General features: G+C 41.5%; 1 protein-coding gene across 7 annotated transcripts in view; it reads left to right on the top strand.

Annotated features, from left to right (window-relative positions):
• The window catches only part of GBF1 (golgi brefeldin A resistant guanine nucleotide exchange factor 1), a 430,048-nt gene that overhangs the window by 261,474 nt on the left and 148,954 nt on the right, over positions 1 to 19,620 (top strand). For all 7 annotated transcript variants that reach the window (XM_078783293.1, XM_078783294.1, XM_078783296.1 and 4 more), the window contains 6 exons: positions 7,034 to 7,278; positions 10,597 to 10,804; positions 11,072 to 11,307; positions 14,537 to 14,635; positions 15,823 to 16,017; positions 17,107 to 17,281. In XM_078783293.1, coding sequence (XP_078639419.1) covers positions 7,034 to 7,278; positions 10,597 to 10,804; positions 11,072 to 11,307; positions 14,537 to 14,635; positions 15,823 to 16,017; positions 17,107 to 17,281 — 1,158 coding nt within the window. The remainder of the gene's footprint in view (positions 1 to 7,033; positions 7,279 to 10,596; positions 10,805 to 11,071; positions 11,308 to 14,536; positions 14,636 to 15,822; positions 16,018 to 17,106; positions 17,282 to 19,620) is intronic.

Here is a 19,620-nt window from a genome sequence, read left to right as displayed (position 1 = left end):
GGGCACCCTCTCATTGCATTGAGTAGGGTATTCTAAGGGCTCACTTTAAGTAATTAAGGGTCTTCGGGGTCTTTAAGGGACTTGGTGGTCTTTTGGGTCCTCTGGGTTTTTTGGGTCCTCTTGGTCTTAGGGCTCTTTTGGGCTTCTCTGGGTCTTTAAGGGTCCTCTGGGTCCTCCAGGTCTTTTGTGGCTGTTGGATCTTGGGGTCCTTATGGGTCTTTGGAGTATTTTGAGTCTTTGGGTCTTTAAGGATATTTTGGGTTATCCTGGTCTATGGGGTCCTCATGGTCTTGAAGGGTATTTGGGGTCTTTTGGGGCTTTTGTGTCTCCTGGGTATTTTGGGTCCTCTGGGTCTTTTTGGTCCTCTGGGTCTTTTTGGTCCTCTGGGTCTTTTTGGTCTTCTGTGTCTTTTGGTTCTAAGGGAGGAGGAGGAGGATGCTGAAAAGCACTTGCCTGCATGGATCCCACCGGCAGTTTCCAAACCCTGCAATAAGTAAACTCAAACGAAAACGGTTTTTAAATGTGCAAAAAGAAACAGGTTTATTTAAAGATATGCCAGTACAAAGTAAAACGCGATCAAATAATTTCCGAAATTGGGACGTCCCCACACCTAGACTTGAAACACGGACACAGGAAAGATAACTGAAAATAATGTGTGTGTGTGTGTGTGGGTGCACTTAACTCTGATCACTGGTGGGGTCTCTTCAGGGGTCGTGAAAATCATCCGGGGCGTTGGTGGGAACCGCCCGGTCATTGGCGGGAACCTCTTGCTCTGGCGCTGTTAGGCCTCCGCATGCCCTCGTTCACTAGGCCGCGCCCGCTGGTGCGCAACAGACCCTCCGTGCGAATTGAATGGGCCGTGTGCAGCTCGCTCCTCCAGCCATGCCTGTCTTCGTTGCCTTGGGTGGGAAACTGCAGCCCTTGGTCCGCGGCTCTGCCCTTTTCCTCTGCACGTCCACCAGTGGTGTCTCCGAACATGGCCGGTCCGGTCGCTTCCTTGAGCCCGTGGTCCAAGCACGATCGTTCGCTTTATTGTCCAGAACGAGATAGATAAATGCCAACTGCCGCGATCCAGACCAGATGCAGAGAGCAGAGCGAAGCGAAGAGAAGAGCAAAGCGAAGAGAGGAAAAATGTCCGCTGGCGCATTCTTTTATCACCCAGGCTCTGACGTCATTTGTCCTTCCTTATCCAACCAGTCCGTGCCAACTCGCTCGCTCCAGAATGTTCTTGCTGACGTCATCCTTTCACCAATCCCCGAGTATCTCGCACTCCCTCTAACCAATCACTGATCTTGGGGGTGTGACCCCACGGACCTGCCTGCTCTGTGCACCTCCCAAGTCGGGGTTGTCAGCGGTAGGGCTCAATGTACTGGCTTCCGGTAGGTTTTATTATTAATTAGTGCCATTAAATGCGTGATCCTAGCTCTATGTGTCTATGGTGCGGTGCCAAAAGAGACAAAGCGATAGATACAGAGGTAGCGACGTACAAGGGATATTTTACCCATAATCCCTGAGCTAAATAGCACAAGTCACCCTGCGTATGGCCACACGTAACAATTCATCCCAACACACGACCTACCGGATCCCTACTTATTACATGGTGGTTCTTCTTCACAACGATCGGAGCATGCTAATTTATGCAAATCTACTTGAACTAAAGTAATCACTGCCTACCCCCTACAAACGTAACATTATAATATCCGGCACAGACTCTGTGTGCACAAGTTGCATTAATTGTAAGCATCCTGCCAAAGGACAGGATTTTATTTTACATACATCCCAGTACAAACCTTATTGTCTTCCACTGAAATAGTGATCAACATCTGAGGATTAAATGCTTGCATCTCGATATAAAAAATATTTGGTCCTGATTTGATTTGATGTACCATAATCTTTACGGAGCGTTGATGCTGCAGAAGCAGTTTCTTGGAAAGGGTTATACTGAGTGGTTTGCCATTGCCCACCTAGAATTGTTTGTGTAGGATCTGTCCTTGTAAATGCTGAGTGTCTTTGTTCATGGCGAAACCGAAAACAACTGCAGAACCAATCTATCCAGAATGAAGCAAATGTCTCCATTTACATTAATTTATTGCAACACTATGCATCACTTGGTATTCTGTCTTTAATACAGACTCAATTACCAGTTACTACGTAGTCTAAATTCTGTTATGCAGCCATTTTCATAAAGTACCTGAAAAACTCTTATCTTTCGTAAATCCAAAAGCAATTAATCCTCTTTCAGTATCGGTGTTGCTTCCAGACAGGTGAAATTTGAGTCATGTACTCGCCATAATTCGAAATGTAAACTCTATTTGGGAAAACAAGGAGTGCAAGGATGTGTGAAAGCATGCAAGGTGGTCCAATCACATTAAAGTCAAACATATGTGGTTGAAACAGATATATTTTTTAGGTCTTTCAGCAGAGATATCAATTTATAAGCAGTTGTCTCTTTTTGCACAGTAGGTCATCTATCATATGTAAAAAAAAAAATCGAATAACTTGACTATAATGAGCATATGTACACACATACAGAGAAATGCCTCATTTTATTATAGTTACAAACACCTGCTTTCTCCAGGAGTGTCCTGGGAGTGTGGGGAGGAGGGGGGGGTGGTGGGGCAAATATACCTTTGCTGTTGCCAGTAATCCCCTTCTCTCCAGCAGGGGTCGGTAAACTACTTGCACTGTGCCACGTATACAGATGAAAATTGTAAGCCATCACCCTCCCTTGTGGGGGTGGAAATATTTTGTCCCCATGACCTGACCCTTGGTACCCCCAGTAAATATTCAAAGCTTGGTGGAGATGGACCTAGCATTTTTCGATTCTATAATTATCATACGTACTACGTACACACATAGAATTGCCTTATTTTATACCAGATGGGTACCCAGAGTTGCCCGTTGCTGTTTTCGTCCGGTTGGCATTAATAAATCTAAATTTGTTTTTGTTACCTCCACCACTGAAGGGGGATGGGGGTTATGTTTTCAACCCGTATGTCTGTCTGTCTGTCTGTTTGTTTGTTTGCCTGTCTGTCTGTGAACAAGATATCTCAAAAAGTTGCGGACAGATTCAGACGAAATTTGGCAGAGAGGTAGCGTATGTGACAAGGACGAAATGATTCGATTTTGGTGAAGATTCGGATTCGGATCCGGCTACAATAATTTTTCAAGTGATTCTTCACTATCGGGAGATCGGGACAAAAACGATACATAGCAGGATATCTCAATAAGTTGGGGACGGATTTGGACGAAACTTGGTGGACCGGTTGGGTGTCTGACAAGGACGATTCGATTTGATTTTGGTGAAGATGGGAATATGAATGCGGATACGATAATTATTTAATTTTAAGTGATTCTTCACCATTGGGGGATATCGGGACAAAAACGATATATGTCAGGATATCTAAAAGAGTTGTGCACGGATTTGGACGAAACTTGGTGGAGAGGTTTGGTGTGTGACAAGGAAGAATTGGTTCAATTTTGGTGAAGATCCAGATCCGGATCCGGCTAGTATAATTTTTAAATGATTCTTCATCATTTAGTGATAGGGCTAAAACCGATATATCGCACGATATCTCAAAACGTTATGGACGGATTTGGCCGAAACTTGAGGGAGAGGTTGGGTGTGTGATGAGGACGAATCGATTTGATTTTGATGAAGGTCTGAGTATGAATTCAGATACGATAATTATTTAATTTAAAAGTGATTCTTCACAATTGAGAGATCGGGCGAAAAGCGATAAAAACATGATATTTAAAGAAGTTATGGATGAGTTATGACAAAACTTGGTGGACGGGTTGGTTAGATGACCAGAACAAGCCGATTCGATTTTGGTTCTGGTCCGAATCCAGATCTGGTCTATCAGTGGGATACAAAACATAAACTTTTCAGCCTGGCGGGGGTATGCGCTCTACCGATTGCTGTTGTAGTTTTTATATTTTTTTCTGGGGCCCTAAAACGCTCCCTTCACCCACTAAGAAATTGTGTCGGGGATCATTCAATATTACTGTTTCCGTAGCTAGGAAGGCGAAGACACTATCCAGTGATGTTTTTTTTATCCTATTTTTTTCCAAAAATTTAAAAAGTTTTTTTTTTTTGGCCTAAAGCACTCCCTGACACTCACTGATTAACTTCTGAAAGTTTGACGAAGATATGTTTTCCCATCTGAGAAAAATGGCAAACACATGCACACACAAACATCTTTCTTATATGTACAGTACTGTTTAAGAGCATGGCAGGAAACAGCTTTATTATCTGATTCCATGAGAAACTAGAACGGCACTCAGTAGAGAGCATAACTCCGCCAGGCTGAACAGTTTACGTTTTGTAGGCCGGATCTAACACTAATAGGCTGGATCTGCATCCGGAACTGAACCAAAATCGAATCAGCTTGGTCTTCTCAACTACCCTACTCATCCACCAAGTTTTGCCAGAATCCGTCCACAACTTTTTGAAATATCGTGCTGTATATCGTTTTTGGCCCTAACTCTTTAGGGTTAAGAATCGCATAAAAATATTGTATCCACATCCAGATCATCACCAAAATCGAATCCATTTGGCTTTGTCACACACCCAACCTATCCACCAAGTTCTGTTGGAATCTGTCCATAACTTTTTGAGATATCTTGCTCAAAGACAGACGAACAGACAGGAGTGAACACATAACCTCCATCCACCTTTTGTGGAAATAATCATAGATTATTGCAAGGGCAGATCATTTTTGGAGGGAGGGAGACAGGGGGTGAAAACCTACAACAAAAGTGATGTACAAAGGGCCACGCTTTCCATAACGCGTGTGTGCGTGCGTGTGTGTGTGTGTGTGTGTGTGTGTGTGTGTGTGTGTGTGTGTATGTGTGTGTGTGTGTGTTAGCCTGTACCTGTGGCCCCATTTGAATCTGGGTAGTAACTGCTGAAATCTATCTATTCAGGTTCTTTCCAACATCTTTGTTCCTTGTTCCTTTCTTGTCTACTCAATTTCGTGGGTGAATTCAAAATTTTCACATTTGTCTTTATTCATTCTAATTATTGGTTTTTATTTTCCTTTATCTCTTTTACTCTTTTTTTCTCTCTTTCTTTATCTATTTGTCTAAGGAGAAGTGGATTATTGCAGAAATATTTATGTAAGGCTCACTTAGGTGTCTGTGCCTGGATGGGTTTGAGGGTAGTGGAGTAGCGGCTGAAACCCGAATCCTATCCAGGTTCCTCCTGATGACCCCATCTTTGCTCTTTGCTTATTATGGTTCCCTCTGATTACTCCAATGCAGTATTTTGTTTTTTGCTATTTCCATTTGATTGTGTTTGTGGGTGTGTGTGTTTATGTGTCTGCGTTTTTGTGTGTTTTCGTTAAGACTCAGCGACAATGTGACAAGAAGAGAATCTATAAGCCTCTCAAATGCTGGCCTGTACAATAATTTGGCAGGAAAAACCTGAGTGCACTACCCTTACTGTCTACTCAATTTCGTGGGTGAATTCAAATACTGTTTCATTTGCTTTTATTTTACAGATGTGTAACTGCACTCAAATTGAGGCACTTCAGTGCTCCAGTCTGAAAAAATGTTCAAACCTTTCTTACAGATTGTACCTCCAAAGTTTCAAATTCAAAAACAGAACTACAACTCCCACCAGATGGTCTTTCTCTGACGATCCATAAACCTTTGCCACATACCTGAATAGAGATGAAAATACATCCACATTACAACTCCCATCAATATTAGGCAATGACATTTTTCAGAAACCATTCATGCCATCTCCATGGGTTACTCCACGATCATGTTTTTAACACTCTTCTGGTTGATTACCACAAAAGTGTCACAAATGTATCCCACACTGCCCAATTTACAAATATTTTAACCTCCCCTTAAACATGCTCCAATTCACTGCTTCGGCCCACTATCTTCTTTTACACTATTAACTTCACCATGTTTTTATGCCTCCGCCGACAAAGTCGCCGGAGGCATTATGTTTTTGGGTTGTCCGTACGTGACGTACGGGCTAAACCTCGTTTTTCTCAGCAACCATATGTCCGATTGAGACGAAACTTCCAGGGTAGGAGTGACACCCATGCAGAATGTTTTTTATGATAATTGCGACGTCATAGGTCACGTGGTATGGCAGCCATCTTGGATTAAAAGCAAATAATTACAAATTTATTTCTCGGAAACCGCTGAATGGGAAAATTTGAAACTTGGCACATTGTCAAGTACTCCCAATGGGGAACAAAAGCATGATAATGATGACATCATCGGTGAAGTGGTATACCAGCCAAAAATGTTTTAATCGAATTCCTTATCCTAAAAATCTGAAATTGCATGCACATGATCTATGACCCATTTGTATTGAAATATTAAATTTATGACATCATAGGTCACATGGTTTGGCAGCCATTTTGGATTGAAGGAAAACATTAAATAATTATATCGCTGAAACCGCTCGCCCTATCGATGCGAAATTTTACACATATCATCTAACAGCACTGTTGCATATAGTTTGAAAATGATGATGTCATAGGTCACGTGGTTTGGCAGCAATCTTGAATAGTAAAACGGAACTTATCCAATCAACACGCAATTTCACAAACGTGATCCCCTACCCATACATATGCAGAGTGATGGCATCTACCCGTTGTGGGACTATGCGGAGGCATATTGGCGACACAGTCGCATTGTTCTAGTTTTAGTTATTTTGCTGAAATCTTTTTGTGTCACTGCCTGCCGCAACCTTTATTTGTCATGTCCAGATCACAAAATGAGCAACCATAGGGAGTTCTCTGCTTCATGCTATTGGATCTAAGGTACTGAGGATCATTGACATTTCCTACAAGCAGGCCCATGATCATGGTTTACTTCAGCCCACTGCAGAGCTGTTGGCAGCCTTGTGGCCCTCTGTATATCACTTTTGTTGTTCTTCAACTGCTTCTAAAAAGAAAAAGACAGAGCTTCCCTCAGCCTCTGAACAAAATTGAAAAGCAAAACTTCTTGATTATAAAGCACAAATTTTTTTTAACAAAAAGGCTGTTTTCTTGCTGTTTTCTAGGGCAACCAGCTCCCAACATGAAGACAACTGCCAATGGAGAACACTCGGACACTGTCAGCACGGCTGTGTGCCCTGACAGCAGCCAAGAGGAAAGACTTCCCATAGTTCCAGTGCCAGAAATTCCTCTGGAATCTGTAGACAATGTTGACAATCGCTTGCCCTTTCCTGATCAAGCAGATGCAAACTTAACTATGGTCCAGGAAATGCATCCCTGCAAATCTGTGGCACTACAGGAAACAGAAGAGGTAAGAAGATGTGTGAATTAGGGCAATAATTTATTAATTCATTTCTGGTCCTAGGCTCTTCCAGCACATGGTTGCTTACTCATTTTAAAAATATTTTTTAATGTAACAAATTATTTTCAATGTCCACTTCAGTGCTTGCATATAAAGCTGCTGCCTTCAACATTCCAAATAAAGGGCAGCAAACTCCTTCATGTGTTGTCCTCCCGATAAAGCACCCAGGATGATAGTTTTAGTGCAGTTGGAAATCAATGGAAAACTCATAAGGAAGCTTGACTCTGAGCTACCCTGTAAACACCGAACAGTTGAAGATCCAACTGGTTGAGATAATTGCAAGGGCTAAAAGCACCAAACAGTTGAGAAACTCTTGCTTTATGTTTTCACATGCTTTGTTTTGGTAGATCATCGAGGTCAATTGCTTTTTTAGTCGAAATAATCTCATCGAGTGGGTCCCTGTGTCTGGCCATACGTACGCATGTCAGTTGACATTTGACTAAAACATCTCCTCACAAACTACCCGACCGATCTGGAACAAATTTGGTGCGATGCATCAGGACAGCAATCTCTCATCCGGAACCGGCCCCTAAAAGAGACTGAAAATTGGGGTTTTGCCTCAAATTCAGGTATTGTATTTAAAAACAATCTTCTTAGAAACCATGGGGAAATAGCCGTCAGTCTCCCCACGGGGCTATTTATTACCCCTGCCACCGAAGGTGGATGGAGGTTATGTTTTCACCCCTTTCTGTCTGTTTGTGAACAAGATTTCTCAAAAAGTTGTGGACAGATTTGGCCGAAATTCGGTGGAGAGGTTGGGTGTGTGGCACGGACAAAATGATTCGATTTTGGTGAAGATACGGTTTTGGGTCCGAGGATTTTAAAAAGTGATTCTTCAATATTGTTACATATTTATGTGAATGTATGTGAATTACTATTCAGGTCTTTGCTTATCAATGTGGACTCGATTAAAGGTTGTTGTGATTAAAGGGTCAGGAGCCCTTCTGGGAAAAAGGAGACCGGAAACGGAAGAAGAAAAGACACGAGGTCCTGGAGAAGTGACGATTCTTCTTCTTCCTCGCTGAGCTCGGACGCGAGCGGTATCGATTGAGCAACGTAACAGAATCGGCGTTTAAAAGCCTGTCTGGCGAGAGGAGTTACCGGGACGTGTAACTACCCTTTGACACGTCAAGTCGCCGTGGGTTCGTGCACGGAACCAAGCAGCTGGCACAGTTCGCCTCACCGTCTACAAGGCCGCGTACGGGTCGCACCTTGGGCCGCGCGCGCTGGGCAAGCCGCGTGTTGCTTTGCCTGCTTTGCTGTACCCGCTTTGCTTGGCCAGGAGGTGCGCGCTGCAGCCGTTGTTCCCGGTACGGGACGTGCCCGGTGAAAGCACGTCAGGAAGGGTCCGTTCAACCGCCCACGTGCGGAGATCGAACTACCGGAGTACGGAGACATTGAGAGAGACATTGACCATGGAGGGAGTCGGGAGTGGGGCTCACGTGAGGAATGTATAAGATGGCCATCTTAGAGTTATTATAGATGAGTTTACATCTTTGTACTATTGATTGCTGATTGTGGATGGTTGTTGATTGCTCGGGGAATATATCATTGATTATTCCGGATCCTTGGTGTGGGGTTTCTTATTGATTGGAATTCAGATTTATGCATTACGAAAGAGCATAAATAATAGATCTTTCTGGCGGAGTTCCTCTCACGGTCCGGGGGTCACCGAGACCAGGTAGTCACCGGGAGGACCACGTAACAATATTAATTAAATGATGAGGCCAACGACGATATATAGCATCTTTCAAAAGTTGTGGATGACTATTGACAAAACTTGGTGGATCAGTTGGGTAGGTGACTAGAACAAGCCGATTACATTTTCGTTCAGGTCCAAATGCAGTTCCGGCCCATCGGTAGGATACAAAACGTAAACTGTTCAGCCTGGCGGAGGTATGTTCTCTACTGATTGCTATTCTAGTTGTATTGCAGATTGTCTAAGTAAATTAACCTAGTCAGAAATACATGAGATTGGGAAAGTAAATTAATTCCTTGTTTTTCTTTTTCTTTTCTTTTTTTTTCTTTTCCATAATTTCCAAACAGGATTTGTGTGTCATTACTTTGCTCGTTTGTTGATCACATATCCAGGTTATGGATATGAACGGTCATTATATATCCATAACCAGGTCATGGTTATGGATATATAGTGAACGTAGAGCAGCAACGAAGGCTGGAAAGGGTGGAAATGCGAATGGTTCAGTGGATGTGCGGAGTATCGTTCAGAGAGAGGAAGACAAATTACGAATTGTGAAAGATGATGGGAATAGAGCCTGTGATTGATGCTGTGAAGAGAAACAGGTTGAGATGGTTTGGTCATGTGTTGAGGAAGGATGAAAGTGACTGGTTGAGAAGAGTGATGGAAATGAATGTAGAAGGAAGTAGAGGATGGGGAATACCGCGAAAGACCTGACTAAAGGTGGTGGAAGAAGAAATGCGGGCAAGGGGGTTAACAAGGGGAGATGCAGAAAATCGGGCAAAATAGAGAAGATTGTCATGGGGCCCGCAAGGCTAACCCCCACTCTAGCAGGGAAAATGGCCTTAAAATGCCTGTTGTTGTGTTGTATATCCAGGTTATGCATTTGTCAGGTTACATTGTTATTATTCCCCTATGGGTTTCACCAGAAGGGACTTTCGGTTTGCTCTCTGTCTGTTTATCCTTCTGTCCATCCCATCTGTGGTTTTCCAGACTTTTTTCCCATCTGTACTCTTTAACATATTCAACTGACGCTTGGTACATGGCTTTATTATGATAACTTACAGGACAAGTTTGAGTTTTGGGGCGTTTCGCCATTTTTTCATGAAGTTATGCCCTTTTTGGACTTGGAGAATATCACATATTATACATTGGTCAGTTTTCCAGACTTTTCCCCCTTATCCTATAACATATTGAACTGAAACTTGGTACATGCATTTATTATGACAAGGACAAGTTACAGGAACTGCAACCGATTCGGTAGCAATTGTTGAGCGCTTGGAACAAGAACATTCATTGGGACCAGTAAGGGCACATGTATTGCAAAGCAATTCTCCCTCTTGTTGAATTATTTTTCATACACCAGTCTCTTGTTGAGGAGTGAAACAAAAGAGGGCAGCAGACTTGCAGATTGACTGAGGGTAAAACGGAACAGGGAAACAAAAACAGATGGACACATCACACAGTTTTGTGGGTTTTATATCTCTCGAATTCTAAAGCAAATTGTTTGAGTTGTTGATTACAAGATGTGCAGAAGTATTAAATATTGCATTTCATGTCCTTTCTCCTAGTTGCACTCGGACACACCCAGACATCTGACTCTACCTGACTACGATTCCCCAAACCACTCTGTGTCTCAAGAGTCAATGCTCGGGGTAATGGACGACCGTGACTCCAATGAAGAGTCCCTTGCAGTGCCTGAAAACCAAGACGCGGAATATGTGAACCCACGGGGAGTTCGCTTTACCAACTATACTAAGTCTGCTTACAACAAGGAAGGTTGGTGTGTGTGTGTGTGTGTGTGTGTGTGTGTGTGTGTGTGTGTGTGTGTGTGTGTGTGTGTGTGTGTGTGTGTGTGTGTGTGTGTGTGTGTGTGTGTGTGTTAGTTATACATCTCATTAAGGCTGTGCATTTGTTAGGTTCTCCTTGCTAAACCCTATAACCAAGTTGAGGAGTATGATTTAGTGTTGCACTATCAAGTTTTTATTTTTTCTGCCATGATTTGAACCTGCTATGTTTTTTTTTCATGCCGTTTCTTCCTCGCAGGTAATGTTATGCCTATACCTTATGGCCTCCCATGCATTCGGGAGTTGTTTCGTTTCCTTGTTTCCCTCTCAAACCCATTGGACCGACACAGCTCTGATAGGCACAACTCTGAGCACATGATACACATGGGTTTGCAGCTATTAACTGTTGCCATGGAGACAGCCCACAACCATGTGGCACGGTTTCCTTCCCTCCTCATGCTTGTCAAAGACGACCTCTGCCGACATCTTTTTCAGGTTTGATTTTGTGTTTCTTTATTCATTGACACAATAAAAACGAATTCAGAGTTTCCACAAATCAGAGCACCATTTTCAAAGCAGTGTTAGTATATGCTTCCAGAGATAACTTGGTATTTCATGAGCTGGGATACTAATGAATCAATGGTGTCCTATTTTCCTTCCAAGTAATTGCATCTTGACGCATTGTAAATCCAGGTTAAAATATAATAGATTGCTGATTTGTTTATATTTATTCTCATGGTATTACATTTATTAACTTATTTGTCCTTTCTTTCCCTGTATGTGACATATACCCATCCCTCGGTTTATGGAGTGTATACGTACATGAAATGGTGTATATAAAGCGATATTCCCGATATCGAACACTATTTTCCCATTGACTTCCATTATATAATGACCTCCGCCGCCATAGGTGGATGGAGGTTATGTTTTCATCCCTGTCTGTCTGTTTGTTTGTTTGTCTGTGAACAAGATATCTCAAAAAGTTGTGGACGGATTCGGACAAAATCTGGCAGAGAGGTAGTGCATGTGACAAGGACGAAATGATTAGATTTTGGTGAAGATCCAGATTCGAATCCTGCGAGTAGAATTTTAAAAAGTGATTCTTCACCATTGGGAGATAGAGCCAAAAAACGACATACAGTCACGTGAAAAAGTAAGTACACCCCATGTAAAGTTTTGACTTTTTCAACATATTTCAACATACAGCTATTTGATCTTCATTTCAACAATATTGATAGATAAAGGTGATATTGTAGTGACCCATGGGTCCCCCAAGCAAGACCGGCATCAGAATCTCCTTGCTCCAGCCGGTGACGTCACCGGCGGGGATCCACGGCGCCAGAGTGGCTGGTCACGTGACCGCCAAAGCATGCCGCGCGTGCGGGTATAATGAGCTACACCTGTGGATCACGTGACCACCGAAGCGAGGCGTGGCTTTCGGTTTCGGTTTCGGTTTTTGGTTTTGCTTTATAAGGCAGCCCGATAAACGGGCTTTTTAGTGTTCCCGAGTTGGTTTTACGAATAAACATCTTCTCGGACGAGTTTGTGCCTTGCCATCCTTTTATCCGTATTCTGCTGGAGTCCGGACTCCTTCAATATAACATAACCAATATGATGAAACATTTACATTTTGTAGTCCATTGTATAATTTAAATAAACATAGATGCAAATTTCGCATGTGGAAAAAGTAAGTACACCCTTGGCTCTAATAGGTGGTATTGTCCCCTTTGGCAGAAACAACCTCAAGTAGGTGTTTCTTATAACTGTCTACCAGTCTCTGACATCGACTGGGAGAAATTTTTGCCCACTCCTCCATGCAGAATTATTTCAGCTGTGCAATGTTTGAGGGGTTTCTTGCATGCACAGCTCGTTTCAAATCCCCCCACAACATCTCGATGGGATTTAGATCCGGGCTTTGACTTGGCTATTCCAGAACCCTCCATTTCTTTATTTTCAGCCATTCCTTGGTGGATTTACTGGTATGTTTAGGGTCATTGTCATGTTGCAAGGTCCACCTTCGGTTGAGCTTCAACTTTCTGACAGATGGCCTCACATTATCCTCAAGCACCCTCTGGTACAATGAAGAATTCATAGTGGATTCTATGATGGTGAGCTGCCCAGGCCCTGATGCAGCAAACCATAATATTTCCACCACCATGCTTTACAGTTGGTATCAGGTTCTTGTGGCCAAATGCTGTCTTTGGTTTTCGCCAAACATGTCTTCTGGTACTGTGGCCAAATAGCTCTACCTTTGACTCATCTGTCCAGAGCACATTGTTCCAGAAGTGCTGGTCTTTGCCTAGGTGTTCATTGGCAAACTTTAGTCTTGCCCTGATGTTCTTTCTGGACAGCAAAGGTTTCCTCCTGGCACACCTCCCATGTAGATCAAATTTGTGCAGCCTCTTTCTAATGGTAGACTCGTGCACTTTGACATCAACAGTGGCAAGAGCTACCTGTAGGTCCCGTGATGACATTCTGGGGTTCTTAGAGACTTCTTTCAGCATCTTGCGGTCTGCTCTCGGGCTGAACTTGCTGGGGGCGGCCTGGCCTGAACAAGTTGGCAGTTGTTTGGAATCTTCTCCACTTGTAGATGATCTTCCGGACAGTCGAATGATTGATTTCAAATTGTTTGGAGATCTTTTTAAATCCCTTCCCAGACTCGTAGGCATCCATAACCTTCTTTCTGAAGGCCTCAGAGAGCTCTTTTGATCTAGGCATGGTGACGCCGCACACTTCAACAACAAAGAGCAAACCAAACTAAATGTCTGAGGTTTAAATAAGACAGGTTCCTCCAAGATCCTCTCTAACGATGTTCTAATCATTTGCACCTGAGCTGGTGCACCTGATTCTAATTTTAGGTATTTGAAGTAGTGATAAATGTCGGGGTGTACTTACTTTTTCCACATGCGAAATTTGCATCTATGTTTAATTAAATTATACAATGGACTACAAAATGTAAATGTTTCATGATATTTGTCATATTATATCACCTTTATATATCAATATTGTTGAAATGAAGATCAAATAGCTGTATGTTGAAATATGTTGAAAAAGTCAAAACTTTACATGGGGTGTACTTATTTTTTCACGTGACTGTATAGCAGGATATCTCAAAAAGTTGTGGACGGATGATTTTTATTAAATGTGATTCTGTATTGTGATTTTCTGGTCTACTCTGGGATACAAAACGTAAACTGTTCACCTGGCGGAGTTATGCTCTCTACTGAGTGCCATTCTAGTTGGAGCTACGTTCTTCCGGAAGCAATTACCCAAGATGTAATAAAATGCTTAAGAATGCAGCAAAGCTTTTTTAAGCACATATTTCATAGAAATTTGTTCGTGTTGTTATAAAATAATAATAAAGCTCAAAATAAGTCACAAATAAAACAAATACCAGAACCTGTGCTGATTGCTGCATGAGGTGGTGGTGCAGCTAGATGTTGGTGGACTGAACCAAAGCAAGCTAAGGTTGAGCGGCACGAAAAATATGGGAAACAAGTACAGTATTAGAAGCACGCACAAACAACCTAGAGCAGTATGAAATGCACGCTAGGGCAAATAACAGACCGTGCGTTGTTCGATCTTGTATTTTAAGACCGGTGGATTCACATAATGCTCCTGAAAACTTACATTTTCCAGATGATTAAGAATGTAACAATTATTAAATTACTATGGGTAATTTACGTAATGTGTGATGAATATTGCCGATGTATCTTTTTGACAGCTTCTTGGAATGGAGCATTTGCCATTGTACGCTGCTTCTCTGAAGCTGTGCTTCTTCCTTTTTGAGAGCATACGTGAACATCTCAAGCTGCAACTTGAGGTAATTGATGGATAATGTTAAAAAACAAAGCTTTCTCCAACATTGGTGCTTTTGTAAAATACTAGGATGACTTCAATAAAACAAAACCTTTATTATTTCATATAAAATCCTCATTTATCACTCAAATGGCACAATTTTTGGCACAGAATACCTTGAATAGGACAAGCTTGACTTTGCTTAAATGACATGCTCCAAATGTTTGCCAAGGCACTGCAAACACTTGGATTTGATGAGCAACATGGTTGATCACGCTGACGCATTCTGCTGTTGGAATTAAACGAATTTATCGATAATTGTTGCTTTGAGTTCTTCAATGGATTGTGGCCTTTCCCTGTAGACGTTGTCCTTCAGATAGCCCAAAGATTGAAATCTGGTGAGGTGTGGGGTCCATTCAACAGGAAAACGTATTTTCTTCAATCTTGTCACTTTTTTCTGCATATGTCACTCTTTTCTGCATTTGGGCTGCAGACAGTTTGTGGATACAGTTTCAATTTCACATCGTGGATGAGAATTTTTCTGAGAAGTTTCACATCGTGGACATCACATATATATATATACACATCACAAACACATATAGATCTCTTAACTCTCCCTGCCACCCAGAAGTAAGACAAATCAGGAAACTGAAGAGACCATTCACAAGGCAGAGGAAACCATCATATATATATATATATATATATATGTATATATATATATATATATATATATATATATATATATATATATATATATATATATATATATATATATATATATATAATTATATATATATATATGTATATATAATTATATATATATATATATATATATATATATATATAATTATATATATATATATATATATATATATATATATAATTATATATATATATATATATATATATATATATATATATATATATATATATATATATATATATATATATATATATATATATATATATATATATATATATATATATATATATATATATATATAATTATATATATATATATCGTGTTGTTATGAAATGTTATATGTTATATATATATACATATATATATATATACACACACACACACACATATCACAAACACATATAGATCTCCTTCCGGGTTGCATGTTAAGATCTGCTTCCTGTTGTGCACGTCATCTTTCCATCTGTCATCTAAAATTGTATCTGTGATTGTGGAATGTTATCTTGCAGATGTTTTTGAAGAAACTAACTGATGTGATCACTTCTGAGAGTCCCCGCATTCCTTACGAAATGAAGGAGATGGCCTTGGAGGCCTTGGTGCAGCTTTGGCATGTCCCTGGCTTGGTTACAGAGCTTTACATTAACTATGATTGTGACTTCTACTGCTCCAACCTCTTTGAGGACCTCACGAAGCTCTTGTCTAAGGTGAGGAAAGAGAACATGATGAAGCGTTGCTGCATTAGTTTTCTTTATATGACCATGTCTCGTGTAGATTTATTTGAAAGCCATCAAAATTATTGCGCAGTGCCTAAAATTATATCATTTAATAATGAGCTGACTGCATACCATTGATGTTTTAGAAATGACCCACTCAAAACTTTTCTTCTCAAATTCAAATGAATAATGCCATAAATTTAAAATATATGATTCACCAATTCTATTTCTTTGCATTTTCAGCTCAGATTGCTATTTCCCCACATTTGAGTTTCCACTTTAGGTATAACTACGTTCCATATGCGACTCGTGACAATAACTCTGTGGGATAGTGCAAAGCATGAAGTAATGGCATGACTTTTCACATCGAGTCAGTGTCCTAGTCAAAATCACTTTTTTGTGGAGGTTGCCCCTCCATCATTCTGATCAAAAATATAATCGTGTTATCATGTCTATAATCCTAAAAAATAAATATTAGAAAAAATAAACATAAAAATAATCTTTTAAGAGATTCTTCACCATTAAGAGAGGGCAAAAAACTATATATAGCATGATATCTCACAAAGTTATGGATGGATTTGGACGAAACTTGTTGGACAGGTTATGTGTGTGACAAGGAAGAATCGATTCAATTTTGGTGAAGATCCGGATCTGGATCCAGCTAGTAGAAATTTTAAAGTGATTCTTCACCATTGAGTGTTCGGGCTAAATCAATATATAGCACGATATCTCAAAAAGGTTATGGACGGATTTGGCCGAAACTTGGTGGACAGGTTGGGTGTTTCATAAGGACGAATCAATTCGATTTTGGTGAAGATCCAAATCGGAAACCGGATACGATAAAAACTTTTTTAATTTTTAAGTGATTCTTCACCATTCTTTTGACGTCTTTGCAAAATAATGTAAAAAGGGGAGACGTAATTTGGGGTATTGCTGTATTATTATGCCAAGCTGCAAGAAAAAAAGTGTGGTTTTGGAATTAACTGGAAGTCATGGTTATTGTGTGGGTACACATCTCTTGTATGTCTTGAAATATGCCCATTGGATGAATTGTTTCATGCATTTTCATTCTCTTTACAGAATGCATTTCCTGTAACTGGACAACTGTTCACAACTCACTTGCTCTCACTCGAAGCTCTCCTGACTGTCGTGCATAGCATTGAGTCACATTGTCAGTCACATGGCATGAGGGATACTGTTGCTGTGGCAAATGTTGAAAGCCAGGAAAATGCAGAAGCTGGAAAGTGCTTTTCAGGTACGATGGCATGGCATATAATTGTTGTTGTTGTTTTCTTTTCTTGTAGTATCAGTATTTCTCAGTTGCTGAGATTAGAAATGTGAAATTTAATTTTGCATGCTCATTGCTCTAAAATGATCATGATAATTACGCAGGTGTTGTTTTAATGAAAATTTTATCGGGACATAGGTGAGAGAGCCGGATAAGTTGAATGGACATGATTTTACAATGAAAGTGATGCAAACCTTAGTTATCAAAATTTGGTCCTTAAAAAAGGTTTTAAAAACGAGATTACAAGTGAGCCGTTTTTTATTATTCTAAAAGATAATTGTTATTGCTAAAGCCAAGCCTAGTCGAGTCTCATGTAAGAGCTAATCTATCTATAATTCCAGTAATCTCTGTGTGTGTGTGTGTGTGTATGTGTGTGTGTATGTGTGTGTGTCTGTGTGTTTGTCTGTGACCGCTGTTTCTCGACAACCACGGGTCCGATATACTTGAAACTTGCCAGGTATATTGCTGGGGACCCGAGGATGTGCCTTTTCAAGGTTTGAAATTAATCGGACAAGTGGTTCCCAAGGTATGGTCACCGTACTCGCAAGCCGTTCGCTTTGGCTTTGCGAATGGACCAAACCATTTCATGTAAATAGAGGGGGGGATTGTCACCGTACTCGCAAGCCGTTCGCTTTGGCTTTGCGAATGGACCAAACCATTTCATGTAAATAGAGGGGGGGATTGTCACCGTACTCGCAAGCCGTTCGCTTTGGCTTTGCGAATGGACCAAACCATTTCATGTAAATAGAGGGGGGGATTGGCCTATACACAGCCTCTCTGGATGTTAACGGGCACGCACAGGCACGCACGTACGGGCACGCCCTAGTACATATAACAAAGGGAGCGGGAGACAAGAGGGGGAACCCGCTCGACAATGAATGTGCTTATCAACAGCAGTAGGCAATAGGGACATCAGGAGATCTGTGGAAGGGAGAGGGCTGGGGCAGGGAACATGGGATAAACAAGATGAACACTACAGAGGCTTTCAGGAAATAAAACAGGGAATTTCAAGTAGGTGGGTTTGGGGTTGATTAACGGGAATAGAAAAGCTCAAGTGTTTAGATGAGGGAAGATAAGAAAGAGATGGTGGCGAAAACTGTTTTGAAGGCCTGGAGGGAGGAGTGGTATTGACAAGAGTGTGGGAGTTTGTTCCAGAGGCGGAAGAAAAGAGGAATGAAAGAGTGAAGGTGAACAGAGAGTCTTCATTTTGGCAGTTTCACCAGAAGAGGGATGCTGACAGATCTTGTGCGTCCTGCAGGAATGCTTGGGGGACTGAGCACAGACAGAGCAGGGGGCGCAAGGCCGGAGATGATTCAGTAGAAGACAGAAAGACGGCCAGCCTGCCTGAGGTGTGAGAGTAAAAGGCCCTCAGAATCAGCTTCATCACGTGAGATACCAATGATTCTAAAAGCTTTGGTTTCTGCAGCGTGAAGCCGGGCTAGGTGTGAGGCAGGAGATGGGAGAGCAGTACTCCATCAAGCTGCGGATAAAAAGCTTTGTATGTGGTGAGGAGCTCAGTAGTACCAAGGAAGGACTTCGCATGACAGAGGAAGCCCAGTCATCGACTGGCTTTGGAGGCCAGCTTGGAAATGTGGTTTTCCCAGGAAAGATCATGGCAGATAGCAAGACCCAAAAGCTTGAGTGACAAAACTTCTTTGAGATGGTTTTTGAGAAAGTAGATGAGAGGGTTGTCCAGATGGTCTTTTTGGAGAGACTAAGTGAGAGTGTGAGATTTGTCAGGATTGAAACACATGTTCCACTTGTTTGACCAGTTTGTGATTTTATCCAGGTCTGCAGAGAGTAAAGAGCATGCTGCCTGCTGATCTGAGGGTTGAGATATGGAGCGGCAGAGAGTGGAGTTATCAGCAAAGAGATAGAGAGGATTTTCCAGAGAGTCAGAGAGATCATTGATAATGATTAGAAAAAGAACAGGGGACTGAGCTGAGCACAGACAGAACACTGCATTGAGGAACTCCGGAATGGACAGGAAGAGATGAGAGAATTCCATTTGGAGCCGCACGTTGACTACGACAGGAGAGGAAGTCCGCAAACCATGTGTGAAGATTTCCATGGATACCATAAGAGGAGAGTTTGAGCAGGGTGCCGGACTGTATCGAAGGCACGAGATATGCCAAGGGAGACAGCTCTGATTTCTTGTCTCGCATTGATGACCTCCATCCATTGTTGTGACAGCAGAAACAGCATGTCCAAAGTAGAGCGACCTGGTCTGAATCCAAATTGATAATCTGAGATCAAACCATTGGAGAAGAGGAAGGATTTTATGTCGGAAGCGATGATTGATTAAT

This window comes from Myxine glutinosa, chromosome 8 (assembly GCF_964187855.1).
Source record: "Myxine glutinosa chromosome 8, kmMyxGlut1.1, whole genome shotgun sequence".
NCBI classification, from domain to species: Eukaryota; Metazoa; Chordata; class Myxini; order Myxiniformes; family Myxinidae; genus Myxine; species Myxine glutinosa.
The sequence above is the reverse complement of the archived record's forward strand: the minus strand, read 5'-3'. Positions and strand labels throughout refer to the sequence as shown.